Source organism: Cotesia glomerata, linkage group LG8 (genome assembly GCF_020080835.1).
Source record: "Cotesia glomerata isolate CgM1 linkage group LG8, MPM_Cglom_v2.3, whole genome shotgun sequence".
Lineage (NCBI taxonomy): Eukaryota > Metazoa > Arthropoda > Insecta > Hymenoptera > Braconidae > Cotesia > Cotesia glomerata.
Genome location: NC_058165.1, coordinates 6,852,142 through 6,876,154, shown reverse-complemented (window position 1 = coordinate 6,876,154; position 24,013 = coordinate 6,852,142). Strand labels below are relative to the sequence as shown.

The window sequence follows — 24,013 nt, the reverse complement described above, 5'->3', positions numbered from 1 at the left end:
GTAATATTATTGAGGTTAATTAATAAATTAGAAGTTATGAAATCAAAAATTCTGAATTCTTTTTTTTAGAAATAAAAAATTTCAATTTTTGGCTCAAGAGTAAGAGATACATTAAAATGAATTATGACCTTCTTTGTAGAAAATTAAATTTGCTACGAAAAAAGTTTTTTTGTAACTTCAATATGTAGCTTAGAATTTTGAGTTTTAGTTTTTTTGTGAAAGAAGTTTTCGTTATTCTTTACTGATATTTTTGACTTTTGAATTTTAATCTTAATTTTTGACGAAAAAATTGAAGATACAAAAAATTTGAAGACACAAAAAAATTGAAAATAACCTTTTTTTTGTAGAAAATTAAATTTTCTACAAAAAATGTGTTTTATATATTAAATGTTTAGCTCAGAATTTTTAATTTTACTTTTTTTCTAAAAGCCATTTGAATTATTTTTGACTTTTGAACTTTGGTCTTAATTTCTGGCTAAATGCTTAGGGATATACCAAAACCACAAAATACTTTTTATATGTGAAATTAAATTTTCTACAAAAAAGATTTCTTATAATTTTTTCGTATCTCCAATATTTAACCCAGAATTCCAATCTGAAATTTCTGCTCGTTAATCCTCGAATTCAATGTAATGAGAATGATCGATAAAAAAAAAGCTGGGCATTGATCTTCCTTACAAGCTGCGGGCTGCGGGGTCCGTAGACTAGAATCAACTTGTTGTTGGGTGTAACGACAGAAAAAGATAGCAGCGCCACGCCTGGTGTGCGAGGACGCGGAACGGCCTCGAGGTTCTGCCGCGGAAAACCTTCATTCTCATTTCCTCTATAGATTTCATTATATTTTTAATGTTTCTATGGATTGTAACATAACCACTAACCACCGTGGCACACTGTACAGTCCATTATACAGTACGTGACCACGTCAATATAGAATATAGTCGTACATGCGACACTGTAATTTTTAAAAGAAGCACTAGCAATAATATTCTTCAGTTCCGTCTTTTGGTTTTCGATGCGCAATTTGAGATTTAGGGGCAAGAAATAAAAAGTAAGAAACAGAATTAATTTTGTTGAAGCAATTTAAATTACAGTAATGATGACCTCTGATCGACGGGTCGGATTGTTGGAATTGATTCGATCACGCTAAGTAGCCCCTTGAGATAAACTTATTAAGGGAAATCATTTCGGTAAGCGAAAGTCCATCAAACTATTATGGAATTATTCAGCTGTAATGAGGAATTTTAATAGATTATTTCAAGCAGTAGTCCAAATTACTTTCTTTGATTAATTTTTAATTAAAAATTCGGGTTAAAAAATCTCTTATGTTTGAAATTAAGTTTTTAAAATTTTTTTTTCAATTTCAAATGTGAAATTAAAACTATTTTCTTAAAATACTGTAAATAAATCAGCTACAAAATTATCATTAAATATTGAGAATTTTAGAAAATTGGCGACTTATAAATAATAGTGAAATAATGATAAGGATTTTTCTTGTAAAGAATTTAATTTTTACAAATTCTTATCATTTTTTCGTATCTCCAATATTCAATTCAGAATTTTAATTTTCAACTTTTTTAAAATTTGGTCACATTAAAAAAACTCAAAATCTATTTTTAAGTTCAAATTTTGACTTAATGATGAGTTACAGAAAAATGAATAAAAATTTGTCTTTTAGAGAATTAAATTTCCTACAAAAAAAAAAAACTTTTTTTATCATTTTTCCGTATCTCCGATATTTAACTCAGAATTTTGATTTTTAACTTTTTTGGTGATAACTGATATAATAAAAAATATACAGAATTAAATTTTAAAAAACTTAGCTAGGTATTGGAATAAATATTACAATTATTTCTTTATAGAAAAAAAATCGTGGTAATTTAAAAAAAAAAGGTAAATTCAAGATCGACAGGAACGACAAACGTGGTCAATCGACTTGAATTAAAGTGTAGTCTGCATAATGCATCCCGAGAGGGAGAGGAAAAGAGCAAAAGGAGGATGTAAAGAGGTGTATCGAGATCACGACGCGTGTGGTCCCGAAGAGGTTAACGCTGTCGGGTATTTATTTATTTATATGTTTATTTAAAAAGGAATATTCAAATAGAGGATCGAGGATCGGAATCAGGATCGTTTGACATTAATCTTGTTAATTATTTACAATGGAGGTAACTCCGAGTTGGAGTTGGAATTGTAATTGTTGTGGCTGTTTTATTAAAGTTGTCGGTAAGGGAATGTACTGGAGACTGTGAATTAAATGGGAAATAGTTAATGTCGATTTATTGAAGATCGGAGTGGATGTAACATGGAATAATGAAACTAAATGAAACGAAACGAAACGAAATGAAGCTTAAGGGGTCTTGTGTGGCGGCTTGCTCAATACTCGATACTCACATATTCTACAATATGTACAGCCATATATATGTAGGTATATAAATAAATATAGACCCGGTACGATGAAACCGCGAGAGTTGGTGTTCATGTCAGAGTGGTGAATTGAAACGATATCGGTACACATAACACATAACAAGCGTGGGTGCTCTCCACGGCAACTCATGAGGATAAATCAATGATTACATCGGCAATTAATCAAATTGTACAGTCATGAGGGTTTTATGCTATTATATATATTAAATATGTTAAGTTACGACATTACTTTGTAGGCACATTTTAACTTATTAAATTATTCTTCATTTTTTTTTTGTACTAATTTTATTTTGTAGTACAAATTGGATTTATGTTGTTATAATAGTTATAATAATGATGATGAATTTTGAATCGCATAGAATTATCAGTTGCAAAATTTCCTTTAAAATGATTATCCATACACTGATATAGTACGGAGTACTAAACTGATTTAGTAAAAAAATTTTTAGTCATTTATTTGGGAGAAAAAAATATTTTTTACCCATCAATATTATGTGCTACAATTAAATAAATCATTTTTTTATTCTAAGTAAATTATATTAATATAAACAAAGCCTTATTATATTAAAATAAATATTTGTTTCCACCAAATAATATTTAGTAGTAGTTACTAAATATTTCTTTGGTAAGTATTGTCGGTAGATGGCTATGCTTTAATTCCAATGTGATACATAAGCTATTCACGGACTCTGATTATTTTATTCAGCTCGATTTTGGGAGATTTATTTTCCCTTTGAAAACACCCATACTCTCAAATGGCTTGTATGTAATTTCTCAGTGGAGTTTAGTTTAAATTTTTCAATTTGTCTATTATTGATATGTTAAAAACTTGTTTAATTTTAAATTTTATAAATGTCTCAAATAAAAAATTATAATTTAATGAGATTTTTTTTGTTATAATACCTTATATTTTGACTTAAAATTATTTATTTCAATTATTTTGATTTATTTTGAGTAAAAAAGTTAGGTTGTACGCTAAAATTAGTCAAAAAATTAACTTCTTTAATACCAATAAACGATTCATTGAGTAGCAATAAATCATTTGTTAAATACTACTAAATATTTACTTGATGGAAATAAATGAACTTTAATGGATGATTTAGTAACTATTACTAAATCTTATTAAATAGAACTAAATCCTTCTATCAGTGTATAGACTTATCAGTCGTAAAATTTCCTTTAAAATGATTATCCACACGACTAGATTTTTTTAAAAATAGCAACCCGCGAAAATCCGCGGAATTAAGAAAAGTTAGAAATAATGTTTTTTTTTTTTGTTGTTATTTTTAATATATTTTGTTGTTGCAGTGCTAATGAGGGATAAGTTTACATAAATTTTTAATAATAATAATAATGATAAAAATAATAATATTGGGAATCTTAATATAAAATTATAATTTGGGCGAAAATTCCAAAGTATATTAAAGAAAAGAAATATTCGCACGTCCCCACGTGTTTATGGAAGTGGGTATAATTTAAAATATTTTATTTTATTTTGAACGCCCGAAAGCTGAAGCCGAAGATGCAGAAGCCAGAAGGGAGATATATAAAGTGGTAACGAATGAGCAGAGGCTGCGATTAATTTTTATTAAACAGACGAAATGATCGTCAGAGCATAGCCCGCGAGACGGCAATTCCTTAGCTCCTAAGTAAGGTAGCCCAGTTATTTTATTCTTATTCCAGTTTGAGTTATCATTATTATTATCATCATTATCGTCTTTTTTATTTTTGATACTATCAGTTGGTTGTTGTTATTGTTATTATTAATGATATATATCTAGAATCGCTTTTTATTGAGAATTTAAAGAGTAAAATATACGAATAATCTATGTTATAAAAATATTATTATTATTATTATTATTATTGAAAATTTATTTTTTATGATAATAATAATTGAGCGAGTCCTGACGAGGATAATTACTTCTATCCAGTGATGGTAGGTCCTTTTATTCTCATTCAAGATAAAATAAACTACAGGCTGTAAGTTGGGTCCCTCGTTCTGCGGGATCGTCTCGACTGCCGACTGCCGACTGCCGAGGATGTACTCGATAGCCAAACTTATAATTTGATGGTTAATTATATAAGAGTCTCCCGCGATTCGTCGAGCCACTGGGCGGACACGGTGACGTGCAGGAATGCCTCCGGTCTACCCTCAATCCAGAGATACTCGTCTTCTTTTCATTCTTCATTTATTTTTTATTTTTTATTTTTTTTCAATTTGTTATTTTGTATTATTTTTCTCCATACCAACCAACTCCCGGTTATTTTTTTACGTGATGACGAGTCAACGAGTATCACACAGGTCGATCAACAAAGTACAGACCAGAGTAACAAAATCAACAAAAATAACTAAAACTAAATAGAGATAACTCGTTTTTTGAGGTCGCTCCCTCTTTTCCATACTTATATACACATATAAGCATTCGATTTAAGATCTGGAGCAAGTGTATTTCATTTGTGGTTTGTAATTATTTATAATTACTCATCTCTTCTCTTCTTCTTCTTCCAATTCATTCAAGATCACGATAATAACAAAGACTATTTATAGAAAAACAATTTTATTAACAGCAGGTAGAAAATATTTCGCTACCGCTACTGATATCCTCTGAATTACGCGGTATTAATGACTAAGTTATATGTATTATGTTCATCCTGTAGTCCTACGGATTTATAAGTATAAAAACACCGCGGGGTGTCGGATATTAAACCCAAGACGTGTCGGAATAAATTTTGGTAAGAGGTTTGTTTATTTTCATTTAAAACCACCAAAATATTTTAAGTTTAATTTGGTTACTGTTTTGCATTTACCTGCAAATGCATAAAATATTTTTTCAGTATAATTGATTAATAAATTTATTTATCACTCAAATAAGTGAACTTAAATATCTAAATTTTATAGTTCTAACTACGAGAAAGGTGTCCACCTAGCGGAGGCTTTTTTAAACTAAATTTTTGGTCCAATATATTTTACTTTATACTTTAAATTATTCACTCATTTTCACACAATTTGTCAATATATTAGATGTAAATATTTTCATATTTAGCTGAGTATGTCCCAATATGACTCAATTTACCCATTTATTGTCCGATAAGTTCATATCTACCCATATATAAATTTTCAACCAAAACTAGTATTAAAAATTTCCAACAGATGGCGCATGATCGCAGAAGCTTCTCTATATAAGAAAGTTAATTTTTAAAAAATAAGTTGAAAAATAAAAATAATTTTTTTGATTCTTTTAAAAAGTTTATCGGATATTGGTTTTTAATTTAAGTAATCACTAAATTAATTTTAGCTTAATTTAACATTAATTGATGTCCAAAATTCTAGAGAAAATGACAAATTATAACAAATTATTCCTTTATGCTGAAACAAAGCCTGATAGAAAAAGTTTTTCATAATAAATTGAAAACATACTAACGAATATTTTATATTTTTGTTCCAGGTAAGGAATAGTCTTCAGGATTTTTTACTTCTAATAACACTCACCAATCTCGTAAGCATACCTTTTATTAACTAAAAAATCGAAAGAACCTGAGCAATTCAATCAGCCTAAGGAATCCAGGTGAATAACGAAAGCATTGTTTTGTTAAAACAATGCTGTCTTACTCATTAATTACCTCAGCAGTTTATTCTTATAGTGCATATAAATTACAACAATCGGCTGTAAGTTACTTTTACCAGAAGCATCAGCAGCATCCATGTCAATTATTTCTCAGTTAGTCAGTGAGTCGGAGAATTTACAAACAGAAGCTGAATAGGGGAAACAAACTGACGCGAAATCAGTTAAAAATGTTCTGAAGATGTTTGTCTTGTTGGGCTTCCATCAGGTTTTACTAATACTCAACAACGGCAATTGTTGCTCTTCGATTTTAATCATACTTAAACTTGTTCTCCGCGAACCTTAATTGCACAATCGTATTTGTACTCGTCTGCAAATGTTTGTAGTCCTATTTGTAACTGGGATCTGATAGGTGATACGATTTCGAATCAATGAACAAATGAGTTGGAATTCTTGCTGCCACAATTCCCAATTGGTAAACTATAATTTAACCGGTAAGTGTCTGAAGAACCACTCGTCACTCGTCACCCAATGTGCCTTGGTAATTAGCAATAAATCCGGAGATCTGATCGCAAGTGGCGCTGCAATGCTCAAGCCGATCAGTAAATAACTCTTGATATCTCTCAGAAGCTTCTTTCAATCTTGCAGAATCTGTTTTACATCGTACGTTTACTATTTAAGTTTGAATTGAAATGCTTTCACTTGTTCTTGTTCTATTCCGTGATTTTTTATTACAATTTTAACGGATTAAAGACATTTTTTTAAAGTTAGTTCTTGGTGTTACCGCTAGACGGCTATTTTCTCTCGCTAGCAGAAACATTCTAACAGAGTATAAGTAAGGATCTTATTTTCGCCTATGATCCAGTGTGGAATAAATGACTAATTATTGAACAATTTTACAGTTCAAAAGTAATCAGAACTCAACCTTGAATGTCTTTAATGACCAAAAAAATTTTTAATTGAAATGAAAGTGAAGTTAATATTGATATTTTATTTAGTTAACCTTGCTATAAACTGTTCTTTAAATAGATTAATTTGAAAAGTTAGTTGTAAGTTTTACCGCTAGATGGCCTAGTTCTCTCGCTAGCAGAAAAATCCTACCAGAGTATATTTATAGAGACCATTTTTTTATTCAATCATTGCAACAAGCATTGATTTTCAATTTTTTGTACGGTATTTCAAATAAAAAGTACCCGACAAGTCAGATAATTCCTCCACTAAACATCAACAGCCTCGTAAACTGATTAAATTAATTATTTTTTTCTCTTAACTATTCAATCTCCATCAATAAATGAATATCATAAAATAAGCATAAAAAAGCTGACTCTCGCTGATAGATACTAAGGTCGTTTTAAATTAGTCTCAGTTAAAACAGCCCTGATTGCATCCTTCCTAAGATGGAAGCCAGGTTCTAACAGCAGGCGATAAAACATTAAAACATATACATACACAGAGAATAGCATGGCGTGTCAGTGAGCTGGGCGATTTCTCGCTCAAAGTGAACAAAAAAGAGCAAAGCGCCTTTGGAAAAAGCGATTCATTCACAGCTCGAGGGTAGCGGTCGCGGCATTTGCCAAGGTGTGTACCGAGAATAAGGTGGAACGTAATTGCAGCAGCCAACTTACATCAACAACAGCTTCAACATCAGCATTACCTCTACCAACACTACCAGCATCAACATCATCAGCACCACTACCAATACAAGAGCAATATCATCTTCAATATTGAGCTTTACGCTAATGCGAGAGTACAATCTCCAGTTGGTGCTATATATATACATATTGAATAGAAGGTGGTAGGATACTTATTCGCGGAATACAAGTAAACCGCTTTTATGAATGAAATATTCAACTTGTAATGTGACTTGAGCACGCAAGAGCTAAGCTCAACTATAACCGGTCTCCAAGCTCTGGCCGTTCATTCTTTTCAGTTAAAGAAAACACATACACGTGTTATATTGAGTACAGTCTACAACTACATCATACATACTCCACGTAATGTGAGTGTATATTCAATACTTACCACACATCCTCATCAATATCGCTTATTTATTAAACAGACACCCATTAAATATGGATCGAAAAAGAAGGATTCTCCCGATATTCCTCTTTATTATTTAACGATCTCTTAACATGATACCACGGTTGAACGCGACACGTGTTCGCAAGTAATCTCTGTTATTTTATGCATCCAAGTGCCGATAAATCAGGAGTACGGGGAAAGCTGATGATTTGGAGATGGAAATTTTGAGGTCGGCGCGAAAAAGCGACTATTTCTATTCTTCAAGTTTTCTATGAAAATATGTTTTAAGAGTTCCCTGCAAAAATCAGAGCAGTAAAACTTTTTTTAAAGGTCGCTCAAGATTTTTTAACGTTTATATCAAAAATTGAGATTTCGTTCTTTTAATATTTTTTCTTATCAGTCTGTTATTTCTTAGGTTAAAATGATGTACATTTTAAAAAATTACAAGTCGAAATTTTTATTTATAGAAGTCGCTAAAGTTTTTTTAACTTTCTTCAGATGCCGGATAAATATTTTGAGCTTGATAGAAACAAAATTTAAAGTTTGATGATATTAATATTGACAACTTAGAAAAAAACATTCTAACTACTTTATTTTGAAAGTTTAAAAAATCTTAAGTAAGCCGTAAAACAATTTTTTATCGAGCTGATTTTCGTCGAGGGCTTGAAAAACTTTACAAACTAACATATCTTCATAGTAAGCTCAAAAAAAAAAATAGTCTTTTTTGCGCTTCTCTCTTATATATTCTGATAAGATTTTTCTGAAAGCGAGAGCCGTCGGTCATCTAGCGGCAAAACAAAGAACTAATTTGTAAAAAATCTTATTAGATCCAGCTATGTCACATTTCTAATTTAAAATCCAAATCATTTAATTTTAAAAACATGTTTTAAGATCCTTTGTTGCGTGCTGCAGCTTTTAAAACTATTTTAGGAGCCCGAAAAACGATATCGAGCTTTCTTTACCACAATCATCGACTTGTAACCTAGACCCAAATAGGCAGACCTGATGTCTAACCGATGTTGGCTGGTTTAAGCCAGTGATTCTTGTACGTATTTATGTGTTTTCTGCATGTATGAGTTCCGCACAGACTGCGTGAATTTACGAGAGTGTCTTGGGCGCGCGCAGCTGCGCGGTTGCGCGTATATATCATCTTCGTGTTACACCGCGGGCGACCGCTGCACTACTCTCTTCTTTGAATCTTTTAATGCAAAGGAACAAGAAAATAAATAAAAGAAAATAATAAGAGTTCTGTTGTAGGACTCAGAACTGGACAACCTGTATTTTCTCCACCCAGTTCCAAACTAAGCTCTGGTGCATCAATTATACGCCGTTTTCTTAAAGGGATTATTAGCGTAACATCATACACACTTAACTTTGTTGTTATTTTTAAAAAATTTATTCCCTGAGTGAAGCTTTACTATCAGCTAAAAAGTGTCTTGGATCTTGAGTTAAGCCAACTTGATAAAATAAAATAATAAAACCCGAGAAATAAAATACCTAACGGATATTATATTTCTTATGGCTTGAATTCTTGACCTCAAGAGTGGTCGCAACCTCTGAAGAACAAGTATAAGAAGGAGAAGAAGAAGCTGTTGCCCGGAACTGTCGAGCATATTCTAGAGCAGTGACCTTACCTGAGAATTTCCTCGGATCGATGAACCTCACTGTAATCAATAGACTAATGGACAAAAACGGTGATGAGCTTCCCGAAATTAGTAGTCTCGAAGTAATGAGACTGGATCATCACCATCATCATCATCGTTGTCGCTGGTGGGGCCCACGATGATGCTGGAGAAAAGAGACTATGATTTCTGTCGAGGAAATTGGGAACAGAAGCGTAATGAGTTTGCGTGTATCACCGCATGGATGCGCCGCTAATGTCGATATGTTGGATGTGATCTAGCAAGCATGCGTGCCTCGGATAAGGAGGAACATATTCGATTGGACTCGAGAAATCTTGAAAGCATTGCTTCTTTATTAGAAAGATTGAGGTCATATTTGAGGTTTAGTCTGAAAAGTGTTGGATCAAGGATGTGGCTGAGGACTATTGAGGACTACGGAGAAAAAAATGAAAATTCCAGTGGAAGCTACGCCATTGCTAAGCGGAGACTAGTGACCTGCCACGCCCTGGCGAGGTCGCCAATCAAACGCTTCGGGCTATGAGATTAAGCTAGTTGTGCCCTCTGCAGGGTCAGAGCGGCGTTGTTAGTGAGTCCAATGAAGGTAATGGCTTAATTTGGGATTGGGGTTAGACAATGGAGATGTAGGAAAAGGCAGTAATTGAAACTGTAAAAGCAAATGTATTAGTTGGTCATTTACATTGATGTACAGATATACGTAATGCGTTATTAGAAATTCTGGTATTTTTTTTGGAAATGTAAATTAAAGATTACGGCTGAAGAAGTGAAGATACGGGAAAATTGATGAGAATATTTTTTATAGAAAATTAAATTTTCTGTAAAAAAAGTTTTTTACGATTTTTTTTTGTATTTCTGATAATTAACAAAGAACTTTAAATTTTAGTTTTTTTTTTTTTAGATGTTTCAGTTATCCTTTGGTTTTTCAATTTTGACCTCAGTTTTTGGCTAATGGTTTGGAAATATGACAAAATCATAAAGAATCGTTTTTCTAGAATATTAAATCTTTTATAAAAAAAATCTCTTTAAGAGTAGGGCTTCACTCGAGCCGAGACAAGACAAGATTTGGAAAGTCTTGTCTTGATCTCGAAATTTTTAATCGTGTTTTGATTTTGAATTTAAAATTTAAGTCTTGTATTGATCTTGAAAAATAAGTAATTTGCAATATCGTCTTGTATTGTCTTGTCAAGATCTCGCCTTGGTCTTGAATAACTTAAAATTTTTTTAAGTTTTGTCTTCGTAACACCAAAAATATTTGTAAATATCGGGATGACTTTTTTCTAAGTGTTTTTTCATCGCTGTTGTATTACTATTTTTCCTTTTTAATAGAACTTTGATTCTTTTTTTTCACACTCCAAACAAATGGCCACTTTATCATTATTATGTAATTCGTAGCGGAAGTAACTAGTGAATTTTAATGCTTTAACACACACTACGGTTTTTCTCGTCACCTCAACAGCACTTGGTTGATCTAACATGTCACTATCATTTTCATTACTCAGTTCAGCCCACTTCCGTTTATTCTACTCATGTTTTTTGTTGAATTTTTTTCAATGATTGCTCAAAAACAGTATTATTAATTTATTAAAAATTTTATTAATACGACAACGATAAAAAATGTGTCTCTTTTCTTCAAACGTTAGAAAGTAACTGTATGATAATCCTAATGACAAAAATTATCAAGTTGCAATTCATACGAATCTATAAATATAGATATAGATATGCATGTATAATCGTATTGAGTGTAAGCTTTATTGATACCAAAAATGTGGTCATTTAAAAATGATCATACGCTAAAATCAAGTTAATACTTATAATCTTTCTTAAAGCATGAATTCTCAGTAAGAGTAATTTCCATATACTAATACTCATTGTATTTATATGTCTTGTGAAAACTTAGCAAGATATTTTTAATGATATCGGTCTTGGTCTTGAATTGTCATCTATAATATCGTCTTGATAAGTCTTGATAAATCAAGACGAGGACAAGACAAGACTAATATAATCTCAATCTTGCGTGAAGCCCTAATCTCTTATAATTTTTTAGTATCTTTGACATTTAAGCCAGAATCTACAGTTTTTAAATTTTTACTTTAAGCTATCTGAGGTATATAATACTAATATTTTTAATTTTTGATCTTCGACTTTAATTTTTAACATAAGCTTCAAACGTACAGCAAAATTTTATGATGTCTTTTTGGTAGATAATAAAATTTTCTCTACAAAAAAGTACCTTATGATTTCTCCGTATTTTCAATATTTATCCAAGAATTATGAGTTTTAATTTCTTGCGATCTTTAAGTCCTTCACTTACATCTTTGATTTTTGAATATATATAAAAATTTTTCCCAAAAATCATAATAATCCAGACTTTTCTGAAACCTAACAAAGAATGCTCAATTGAAACCCAGATGTTCTCGATCGTAGCAATTTCGAATCGTGCAGGGGCACTCCCGACAAGAACAGAATAAGATATCGCCTATCCAGGGAAGAATGTGGGAATGGATCACAAGAAAATTATTACGTCATGCACGAATTGTCTGACACGGATATGCACCAGTTGCTGGCAAGTATCAGGTCCCAAGTCGTGTTTAATATTGCAAAAAGTATCTACTTAGCTCGACTCTGGCTGTAGAAACCATCTAGTGCATATTGTACCGTTGGCAACTCAAAAAATATATTGCACATCAGAACTCGTGACGATAAGCCCCGTGATAGAGGTATCAGGCATCTCATCTGTCTTCCTTTTTATAATATCTACTAGCATTAGCGATCAACATCTTGGTGATGTGTGTCATCACAGATCATCCGTTTCCTTAAAATTGCACTGATAGAAGGATTTATTAATATTTGATAGGCTTTATTAACTTTAAATAAATCATTTTTCATTAAATGACTTGAGAAATATTTATTAACAGATGATAAATAACACCGGCACACAAAAAAATTGGCTTGTACATTTGACTATACCTATCCAAGGCTATTTCAATGCGCTTATTCTAAATTTAAAGTCGGTTTAACCTATACAACCCCAAAATTTTTAGTAAATTGGAAAGGAACCGATAAATGGCTACAGACTGTGAAAAAATGCAGTTATCCAATCTAAAAAAGTTTTTCGAACTATATTAAATATTCGTCTTATATATTTTAATGCACTGAATTTAAATCTCAAGTTTATTCAGCTCATCAACCTTTAAAAATTAAAGTAAATTGCAAAACTAGCTAAAAATTATAAAAAACTGAAATGATGCAAACAAAAAAAAAAATTCTTTAGACTAGATCAAATATTTTTCTTATGTATTTTGATGCTCTGAATTCAAATTCAAAAGAAGTGTGGCATTAACACTCACCAACTTTGAATAAATTGCCGAAAAACACTAAAAATCGTACAAAATAGTCATGAAGCAGTAGACATAAAAAAATGGTATTGTTCTGACTCGAAATAAGATACGAAACATGATTCCTATCAATTTATACTATAATATTCATAGATTGCAATCAAAATAAAAAAAAAAAAAAAAAACGCCTTCCTTGATTTTACACTGTTTTTTGCTTGTACCAAACTTTTTTTTTTTTTTGATCACTCCATTCAGTGGGTTTCTTTTTCGTTTCCAATTTTTTATTGTTACTTCTTTCTTAAAGGTCCAGCAAAACTCTCTCATATTGAAGTTTTGCTCTCCTTGAGACCGATCGTTTTTATTATTTATGTCTTGATTAAATCGTTTAGAATTTGTAATTATAAACATGAGAAGTGTAGTCAGCTAGCGGAGACTTATTGAACTAACTTTTGATCCAATTGATTTGAGTCTTTATTAAAAATTAAATTCATGTTTTACTACTCTGATAAATGAATTTATGAACTGTTAATAAATTATTCTATCAGTGTGATCTTTCATTTCATCAAAATTAACATTACCATTAACATTAAAATTGTGGCGAGCAAAAGCTACCATGAGTTCCACGAGTACCATGAGTTATTGCTGTCCGAGTGTGCCGAATCGGACTGGTATATGGTATAGATTTATCGTCTTATAGCATACTAGTTTGTATCGGCGGCACTTACCTTACAACCTTAAGATACTATAATACACCGAGCAAAAATAACTTTAATGGCGACTTATTGCGTTGGCATTAATCACCGCTTATCTCCCTGATAGAGAGCACCCCCACGGATCTTAATATTACCATTATTATTAAAGTTAGCTATTTTAAATCGATAAGTGAGTTAATCGCCATTAGCATACCGCGAATTCCCGTCCCGACTTGTCTTGTCCTGGAATTCCGCGGGAAATTTTCTTGGCCAGTTTTGCAAAGATCAAAAATATTCGTAATTTTTATCAGCATGATTAAAAAGAACTCTTTTTGCTTGTTGGTTGTTACTCGAAGAAAAGTCGTTCCAAAGCAAGATGACACGATAAGAGTGATTGACTCCTGAAACGAGTCCAAGTTGTGCGTGCAGACGCTGATGCGTGAGCTATTTTTAAGTCTTCCATCCAATCTATCCGGAATCCTCTTCTCTTCTTATTACTTCTTCAGGACTGTAAAGCGAGGTTGCTCTTCAATTAGCTGAGAGCGGCAGTCGTTAAAAAATTAAAGGGTTTTACGCACTTATAAGGCCGAAGAAAGGGATTTTTTTAATAATTCTGACGAGATTTTTCAATTGATAAACATGGTAATTGATGTACATATAGTTATAACTTTTAATTTTATATATAATATAAGACTATATCAAACGATCTAAGTCATTTGAAATTACCGAATTAAAAAACTAATGAAGTGTAGACTCTGTTTGTGACAAATATCAATACAAAAAATTCATAGGATACTTTTCTTGTAAGAAATTTAATTCTCTACGAAAAAAGCCCTTGTTAATTTTCATCTATCTCTTATCTAGCCGGAATTTCAATTTTAACTTTGATTTCAATAATCTTGGATTAGATCGCGTGTTTAGATCGATTGAAATCTAGATTCTAGTTAGAGTACTGTAGATACTGTAGATACGAAAAACAAGATACCTTTAATATAGAAAATTTTATTTTCTATAAAAATGATTTTTATCATTTTTCGCGTCTCTCATCCTTCAGTCAGAATTTGAACTCAAACTGATGTCTTCAAAATCAAGAAATCCGGACAGTTTAAAATAAGCTAGTTCTTGGTTTAACCGCTAGATGGCGAGTGATTCTCGCTAGAAGAAAAGTTTTTCCAGAATATATATGTGGTCAGGAGTCACGCAGACCTTCAGGAGGCTTTTTAACTGATTGTTTTATAGTAACAATTCTATAAATTCGAAGTAATAATCGTTTGATGGGATTATTGACTGTTATTAATCTGAAAATCCTCGAAATTAAATTACATTTGCACTTATTAATAAACTAAATCTTTAGTTTCTCGATTTGTCGCTTTTCTGATCTAACTTTGAAAATATTTCTCCGATTGACATTTATTTTCCGTGTACATACTTAAATAGATCTTCATTATAAAAGTAAAATAAAAAAAATTTAATTTTCTAAAAATTCCATATGCGTATAATCCCTTAATGTTTTACTCAATGATCCCTCTGAATCCATTGAATTTCACAAATACGTGAACGATCGATGATTATTTTCCTCCGCTGGGTGATCGCGGCCTAAAACGGAGACTCCTGATCGTAAAAAGCCATCAGGGGATTTAAATTACAGTGACAACATAAGCAGTAGGCAGTGATATTTTAAGAGCCAGGTGTGAATAGACACTGCAGAATACGAATTCGATCGTAATGTAATGTATTATCTTATTCGTATTCGCTACTCGTGCTCACGATTCAACAGCGAGGTGGTTTTTTGTTTTCAACAAACGCGGAATATCTCACAACTCAACTCTCTCTTTCTTCCTCTCTCTTGCAATACGACCAGATATTCTTGTCCCGAGTGGTAGCATTTACCAAACGTTCTCACATGCCTCCAGGAAACTTACGCGGAGCTTCACACATAACTACTAAATGTCGGAATATAATTCAACTGTTAGCTGATCTAACGTCTAGACAGTGATCTTTTCCACCAGGATCACGCATAATGCACTCAAAAAAGGTTAACTTCAACCAAGAAAATTTGATCTTCAAAAATTTATTAGACTTAAAAAGCTTTTTCCTCATTCGATAAAATTTTTTTAATTACTAGCATTAAAAAAGGTAAATTAAGAAAATAAATTTTGATTAGATAATAATTTATTCTGAAATTAAAGTAAGAAAGATTTTCATTAAAAAGTAGAGGACTTCAAAATTTAATAAATAATTATCTGAGCTGAAGTAGTCAATATTTAAGAACTCGACTCGAATCCTGAGCGATATATGCTATTAATCTGTTGACATACTAGTAATATGTGATTTTGTTTGGAATTTGTCGGCGGCGCTGCTATCGGATTGTCTAAAGCCAAGAATATCATCTTTAATAGTTTAATTTTTTTTTTTTTTTGGAGTAAACTTAATATAAGGTAAAAGACCTCATTAGTGGCACCTTTAACCCCTATTAGTGGCACTTTTTTTTTTCAATAAAAAAATGTTCTACTTGGAATAAAAATTAAAAATTTTTTTGATCTAAAGGTGTTAAAGATTAGAAATAATATATTCATTATTGAAATTAATGATTTCATTAATTGAATAAGTGCCAAAATCAAAGAAAGTGTCAGTAGTGGGGTCCCCGCCACTAATGGGGTCTTTTACCCTATCTGTTGTTTCGAAAGATTTTATTTTGTTAGTCCGAAATATTTTATGTTTAAATAGTAAAATAAACAAATATTTCCTGACAAATAATTTAACTTTATTGAATTATTTGACACTTTTGAATAAAAAATTTTTCAGTATTAAAAAATAATTTCCTTGAATCTAGATATTTATCACTCCTAGAAATTTTTTAAGCTAACAATATTTTTCTTGCGTCACATCTTTTTTCTCTGAGTAGCAAGATTTTCTTATTTGTAATTATACTTATCAAGGATAAGATGATACAATCACCCTAAAAATTTGAAGTCGATTGACCACCTATTACTCAAGATGAATTCAATTGAAAATTGAATATTCAACATTGATTGCATACGCTCTCTGCAATTCTCTACCAGTTTCTCAGTTATAAAAAAAAACTAACTGTCAGAAACCTTCAAAAAACCGACAGTCTTTTAATGTATTTGTCTTGAGTTTAAAAAAAAAATAAAAAAAATTTTTGATCGTCTAATTATTTATTAATAACGGATTGAAGTTTAACAATTTATGAAAAAGTAAATATCTACGGAGTCGGACAGAAACAATTGTATGAGTTGCGTCTCCACGGGTACAGTCTTGCGTAAAAATTATTGATTACTTAGCTACAAGCTCATATAATTTTGCATCGCGTATAATCTCTAATTTTTTAACAATATTGTACCATGACAATTACCTTAAGTCGTATAAAACTGACTTAATCATGTTACAAGCTATTTATTTCCGAGTAAAAATTATTCCGAACGAATAAACAAAGCATTAGCTGTATTATCAAATAATAGTCTTTAGTATCACGAAAATAATTTCCTTAAATCAAGACATTAATTTCCATTTTATCAATCAATCTCGAACTTGGTCATCAACATGCCTCGTAAATGAACCAGGTGAAGAGAGCGATAATGGAAAGTGTCCAGCTCGGCCTCCGGAGTCCTTGCAATGACCTCAGTTGACCCCTGAGCTGAACCAACCCAAGCATACGAAGTAATGTCGTTAGCGTGCGTTTCCTACGGCAGTATTGGTGAGACCTCCAGGACTGAGGCTTATCTCGGTATCTACTCTTGTAGGCATGCACATGAAAGTACTGGACATGCTTCGGACCTAGTCCCTCGGAGTGTCCGCCACTGGTCAAGCTTTTCTCTCCTTTTCTCCCTTTCTCTCTAGTTGTAGAGACCAAAGAGGCTAAAAAAGGAGGAAGCGAAGCAAGTAGACAAGAAGACAACAAGAAACAAAAGTAACAGCAGTAGCCAGAGCATTGATACAAGATACTGCCACGTGTTACACGGTGTTCACCACCACCAGGCGGCCCACGTCCACGTTCAACTTGTACCTGCGACAATAATGGATCGGCCTTTTGTCTTTCCTGCCGCCTTTTTACTCTCTGCCTTTCCGGAAAGAGACCTGTAGCTTCTTAGGACCAACCAGAAGTCGCCTTTACCAGGTGGCTCGTAGAGGCCTCTGCTCTATAAGCCTCTCCGAGAGTACAAACTAGAAACAAGATCTTGGGATAGAGCTAGAAAGATACCAGATTGAGATATTCAACGTCCAAGGTCCCAGGCTAGCTGAAGGAATAGCCAGATCTGGTATCTCGGTGTCCCGTGTGGTAATTTGTAAATGCAGTGTCTTTATGCCTGAGCTTCTGGGGTGAGTTCTGGGAGCAGGAACAAGCAAATCACTGAGAGTCTGTTCCTGACTATCGATCTAATCGATCAGTGTCGGTATCAGAAGCCTTTCCTCACCGATCATGAAGGTTGACATTTAGTGCCGTGGGTGGTTGGGCACGACGAGTAGACGACGTAAATGTCAGGGGCCAGAGGTTTTTATTAAGTTACTAACCTCTGTGAGTGAAAAGTAACCATGTAAATTATACTCTCAAGGTTCGCTACCAGGATCAGTGTTCAGTGACGTTAGCTAACCCTTGGTACGCTACCACGTTGGTCGCTCGCAACACGATCAGCCAAGCCTCAATATCTGGTTCTAACTAACTGTCCCACGGATATTTTATTCATATTACTGCAATCGTCACCGATCTCTACTCAGGATACGCTTGGTAGCTCCGATGCTTGAAGTGTTAATAAGCCAAGCCTACTGATGATTGATTGGAAGAAAATTTCTGAATGGTACGATAGTCTTCTTTTGGTTTGATGTTGTTTATGGAGGACAATTGTGTCCGAGTGAGATGTGGATCCACCACGTGGTCGGCGAGATCTAAAAGGCCTCAAGTGAAAAAAAATTCATGCTGGTGCACGTCCAGGTCGCCGAGGTCGTGAAATGCTCGTGTATTTAAACCACAACCACTTGGAATGGCCAGTCCTTACAAACCGCAATCGAACAGAATAAAAGCAATTCAGATAAATAAAATTGAATAAAAAAGAGTGTATACACTTATTACCATATACCCTTCCTTCCTCTTGCTCTTCCTACCTACAGAGTCGCGGTCAGTGTCGCCATAACTTTCATGTAAATAATATAAATTGACCGGCGAGATAAATCGCGTGTATAATGCTAATGCAATCATGTTCACGCTATTTCAACAATCGGATTTTATTTAAAGTTTTCTATGGGTTGGTGACTTGTCTGCAGAAAATTTAAAAAGGTTACAAGATTTATTTGATGATGAAATTTTTATTAATAGGCAGTAAAAATTTATTTTTATGAGAGATAAATATTGGAAATTAATTATACTCTGATTAGATTTTTGTACTCACGAGAAGTTTTGGCCATCTAGAGGAAAAACTGGGAACTAAATTTATACTGAGAAAAAACCTAAGAGGACTGTACCATTTTAGTGTAAAGTTACGGGCTTTGCTATTTGAAATCTTCTGAATTAGAATACATGAAAGTCTCGAAGTTAGTCATAGGTCGAAACTTGCAAAAAACGGGTGATGATTCATTATTGGTTAAAATTAAGGAGCGCGCTATTTAAATTTCTAGTATTAACTTTAACTTTGAAACGAAAGTTTCCTAAGTTAGATGTAATATTGATTTTAATAATGAAAGTAAGTTTAATAAATTAAATATTATAAATAATTATTAAAAACTTCGCCAATAAGTTATCAATAATTTATTTTGATGGTAGAAGATAGTTTAGTCCTTATGTATACACCAATGACATTTTTCTGCTGGCGAGAAGCTTAGGCCATCTAGGGGTGAAACCAAAAATTAACTTCTCAAATCAATCTATTGAAGTAAAATTTTATAACGACGATAAAGTTGAATAACTAAAATGGCAATGAAAACTTTATTTTCTTTTTGATTTGAATTTCGTTTTTGAAGTAAGGAATTTGCTTAAGGAGGTACTGTGCAAAATCATTTTTCTTACAATATTCTTAAATTTTTGAATACGCGTACTTTTAAGTGACCTCTATACGAATAAATTTTTTTTAATAGTCCTTGCAGTGCTAATTTTCGAAATATTAGCAATTAAAAATCGTACATTTAACATGTATTCCCTATCCTGCCCGTAATTAAAGTGAACATTTTATTTACTTAACAAGTATTTTTTATCAAAAATAACACAAACGAGCGGTATTCATTTTTTTATAAGAAATATTTGAAGTTAGTGACTTTCGATGTTTTACGTGAGTGGGAGTAAGTGAGCGATAGTCTGTAAAGAGAGACAGCACTAGTGCGTGAGAAAGAAACCAATAGCCATAACCTATTGGTGTCTTTTTCTTGGCGCAATACCTCTTTAGGGTTGAGTTTGAATTTTTTTTTCAAATTAAACATTGTCCAATTATAAGTAATTGATTGTACTTTGAAATAAAAGATAATAGTTTAGTTCTTATGTATATTTTGATAAGACTTTTCTGCAAGTGAGAAACGTAGGTCATCTAGTGGTGACACTAAGAACTAACTTTCGAATAAACAAAGGTTATTTATCAATAACTTGTCAGTCCAATGATTCCTTAACGCTTACTAAGATTTCTTAATCATGAAAGCTATTTCTCTACCACAATACAGAGTCTTGACATTCGACAGCCTTCAATTTCGTTTCGAACAATCAATAATAACCTATAATTATAAATTTTTTGCTCACCCTCTTCATAAAAGTAGGATGTAGGTGGAATTGTTATTTTATAATAAAGATAACTCAGACACACCTAGTAGTGAAAGGTCTGTCGGATATGCCACTAAAGAGGTTAGCTTGGTCAAGATCCATTCTCGAGTTCACGTTCAGATGACCTAGGCTTGGTCGTACGTTTAGTTCGCACGCGAGCCATTTCGTCGGATATTAATATAAAACATAAATATTATTTATCTCTGCTGACATGTACATTCTCTCTTTACATCACTGCTAATAAAATGAAATGAAAAAACAAGAACAATATCAAGAATATTAACAATATTTTTTATTTGTCTTTCAGAATTTCCAAGAGCACCGCATAGATGGCGCCTCGTTGCCTCTTCTGTCGGAGGAGCACTTGACGGGGCCAATAGGAATGAAGCTAGGTCCGGCATTGAAGCTCCGCGCCATGTTAGCAAGGAAGTTGGGCGCCTGTACAGTGTGTCTTCATTGCGCCCACTGCCACCAGACGCCGCTGCCGGTTCTTAATGTAACGGCGAACGCAACTAATAGCACGGCAAATAATGTCAATGCTGGCAACATCAACGCTACTGCTGGCAACACGACTGCTGGGGCAATTTCGATGCAAACGACAGCTGGGAGGCGCCCCAGCAGCACTGGAAATTGACAAACAATGGCGGAGACTCCTGGATTCATCAGCGTTGACCCGAATCGCGCTCTCAGGATCGAGAGACGGATTTCTCGGCCTGTCAGAAAGCCAGATATCGTTTTTAAAAAGCCTATTAAACAATAACAATAATAAAAATGAGGATTGTTGTGATTGTTTTTGTTTTTGTTTAGGAGACTCCGCCCAATTCAGTACCTAATTTAGTTGTTATTATTGATAATTTAATTTTATTGGTTAATGTTATTGTAATGTTAATGTTGAGAGGTTAAGAATGTGTGAGTGCCTTTAGTAAGGGATTATTGACAAGAGTTATACAGAGATAAATAAAAAATATCAATATTATGTATGGTCAAACTAAAAAGCTTTGACTAGAAACTTGTTAATTTAAGAAAAAAAATTTTCTTAGAATTTGATAATTCATTTTTTAGAAGAGAAATAGGAAGTTTTATGTCTGATAAGATTTTTCAGAGGTTAGTTTTTGGTTTTAGCGTTAGAGGGCCTACGGCTCTCGTATCCAGAAAATTTTAACCAGAGTATATAGTAGACTTGCGAAGAAAACCCGACTACTTGCTTTTCTAGTTTATTATTAAAATTTGTTTAGTTATGATGTTTTAAGACTCTTTCATAAAATTTAGCTTGATAAAAAAATTTTTTCAAAGAAAATAACTTAATTTTCGTTTTGTTTTGTTGGATTAATTTAAATATAAATTCAGAAGACAAAATGAGTTTTGTTTTTGAGTAATTGAACTTTATTCCTGAAAAGAGTTTTTTTTAGATCGTTATATTTTTAAATTTATGAAAGGTTATGACATATATGAAATTTTTTTACTGTTTTTTTTTTTTATCAATTTAATAAACATTATTTACATTTTTGATGAAAAACGATAAACAATTGTATTTAATACGATTTTTGGTAGTCGTTAGTTCTTAGTTTCGCCGCTAGATGACCTACGGCTCTCGCTTTTAGAAAAATCTTATCAGAGTATATAAAGCGCAAAAAAACCGACTATGATTTTTCTTCGAATTAACCATGAAAATATGTTAGTTTATAATATTTTAAAAGTCCACGACAAATTTCAGCTTGATGAATAATTGTTTTAGGACTCGCTCAAGACTTTTTAAACTTTTAAAAAAGAGTAGGGGAGAGGTGCTGCAATTGTAACAAAAATTTTTATTTTTTTTTATTCCATTTGTTTTTTTTTAAGATAGTAAACTTAAAAATTGTCAGAAAGTTAGTTGATAGTATCTTTTATGTGACTGACTTAGTTAATTAATAAAAAGTCAATGGTAATTTATTAAAAAATTAATTTATTTAACTAAAGTCAGAAACCAAGATGGCGGCGCGCATAGGTTGCAATTGTAACACAGTGCAGGGGCAATTGTAACACGAAACGAAAAAGATATTTTTCATCAAATTGCTTTTATTATATAGTCTTAATACGTACTATTATACTTCATTAACTTTTAAAGTCAAGTATTTAAACTTATAGTATATCATATATTAGGATCTTTAATATAAATTATTAAACTAAACTATCCCAGAGTAGATTTGTGGCGCATCCAGTTTGCGCAGATTCCATACACGACTCTGAGTGTTACAATTGCTACTCGTTCAAGTGTTACAATTGACGCTCACGCTGATCTGTTAATAAAAATCTAATTACAATAACAAAAAATCAGTAAATTGATATGAAATCCGATTTTACAATACTTTTGACATGTCTCTTAAAGTATTAATACAAGTCTCACATCATAACATTGAAAAACAAATTTGTTATTAAAAAAATTTTGAAGCGTACAAAAAAAAGTTTTCAAGCCTATTTTCAACAATTCTCAGTATTTTGATATCGGAACAAGATTAATAACTAAAACTTTGATCTAATCAATAAATTACTATTTTGAAGAAGTTAAAAAAAGAATAATAATAATTTTTAGTTTTTTTAATAGTTTTTTATTGAGTGTTACAATTGCCCCTTGTTACAATTGCAGCACCTCTCCCCTACTTAAAATGTTCTTTCTTAACTTGTCAATATTAATATCATCAAAGTTTAAATTTTGTTTCTATCAAATTGAAAATATTTATCCGGCATCTAAAGAAAATTTTAAAAATCTCTAGCGACTTCTATGAATAAAAATTTCAAATTATAATTTTCAAAATTTACATAATTTTTAACCTATTAAATAGTCTGACGATAAAAAGATAGTAAAAGCACGAAAATTCAATTTTTTATATGAACTTTTAAAAATCTTGAGCAACCCCTAAAAATTTTTTCACTGTTCTGATTTTTGGAGGAATCTTACAAAACATCTTTTTGTATAAAACTCGAAAAATAAAAATAGTTTATTGTGCTACTCTGATCGAAATTTTTTTTCACAAAATTCTTTCTTTATCAGTGTAGTGATCACTGTTATTTATTCAATCGTAAAGATTCATTGAGTAAAAAAGCGTGCAGTTTTCATTCATAATTTTTTTGTGAGCTATCAACTTAAAAAAAAAACGTTCGATACGATTAAATAAATATTTAAATAAATGAAAAAACGTCCTACGAAAATAACGTGCAATAATAATATGTTATTTTGAATAATAATTAATTACAACATTACAAATAATGTTAGCGTTAAGAAATACGTATTTGCTCAAATCGTTATTTCTTTTTACATATTTTAATAAAGGTTTTTATATTATTAAATAGTTATACTCTTTAAATCCGTAACATAAATGATAAATTATATTTTTTTTAATAATATTACGCATAATTATAAATCATAATTTATAATTAATTGATCAATCAGTCAATAAATGGTTGACTTAATTACAGATAATTAATAATAAAAAAATAATGATAAATAACGAAATAAAATAAAATATGACAATAATTAAAACATGTCTGATCTATAAATAGTTATCTGTAAAAATTAGCGCATATATTTTTTCAGTTGTAACATTTA

General features: G+C 31.8%; 1 protein-coding gene across 1 annotated transcript in view; it reads left to right on the top strand.

Moving 5' to 3' along the window:
- LOC123270221 (nascent polypeptide-associated complex subunit alpha, muscle-specific form-like) overlaps nucleotides 1–21,713 on the top strand; it is an 89,670-nt gene extending 67,957 nt beyond the window's left edge. The window contains exon 6 of the mRNA XM_044736188.1: nucleotides 20,738–21,713. Coding sequence (XP_044592123.1) covers nucleotides 20,738–21,064 — 327 coding nt within the window. The 3' untranslated portion in view covers nucleotides 21,065–21,713. The remainder of the gene's footprint in view (nucleotides 1–20,737) is intronic.
- The last annotated feature ends 2,300 nt before the right edge of the window (nucleotides 21,714–24,013 follow it).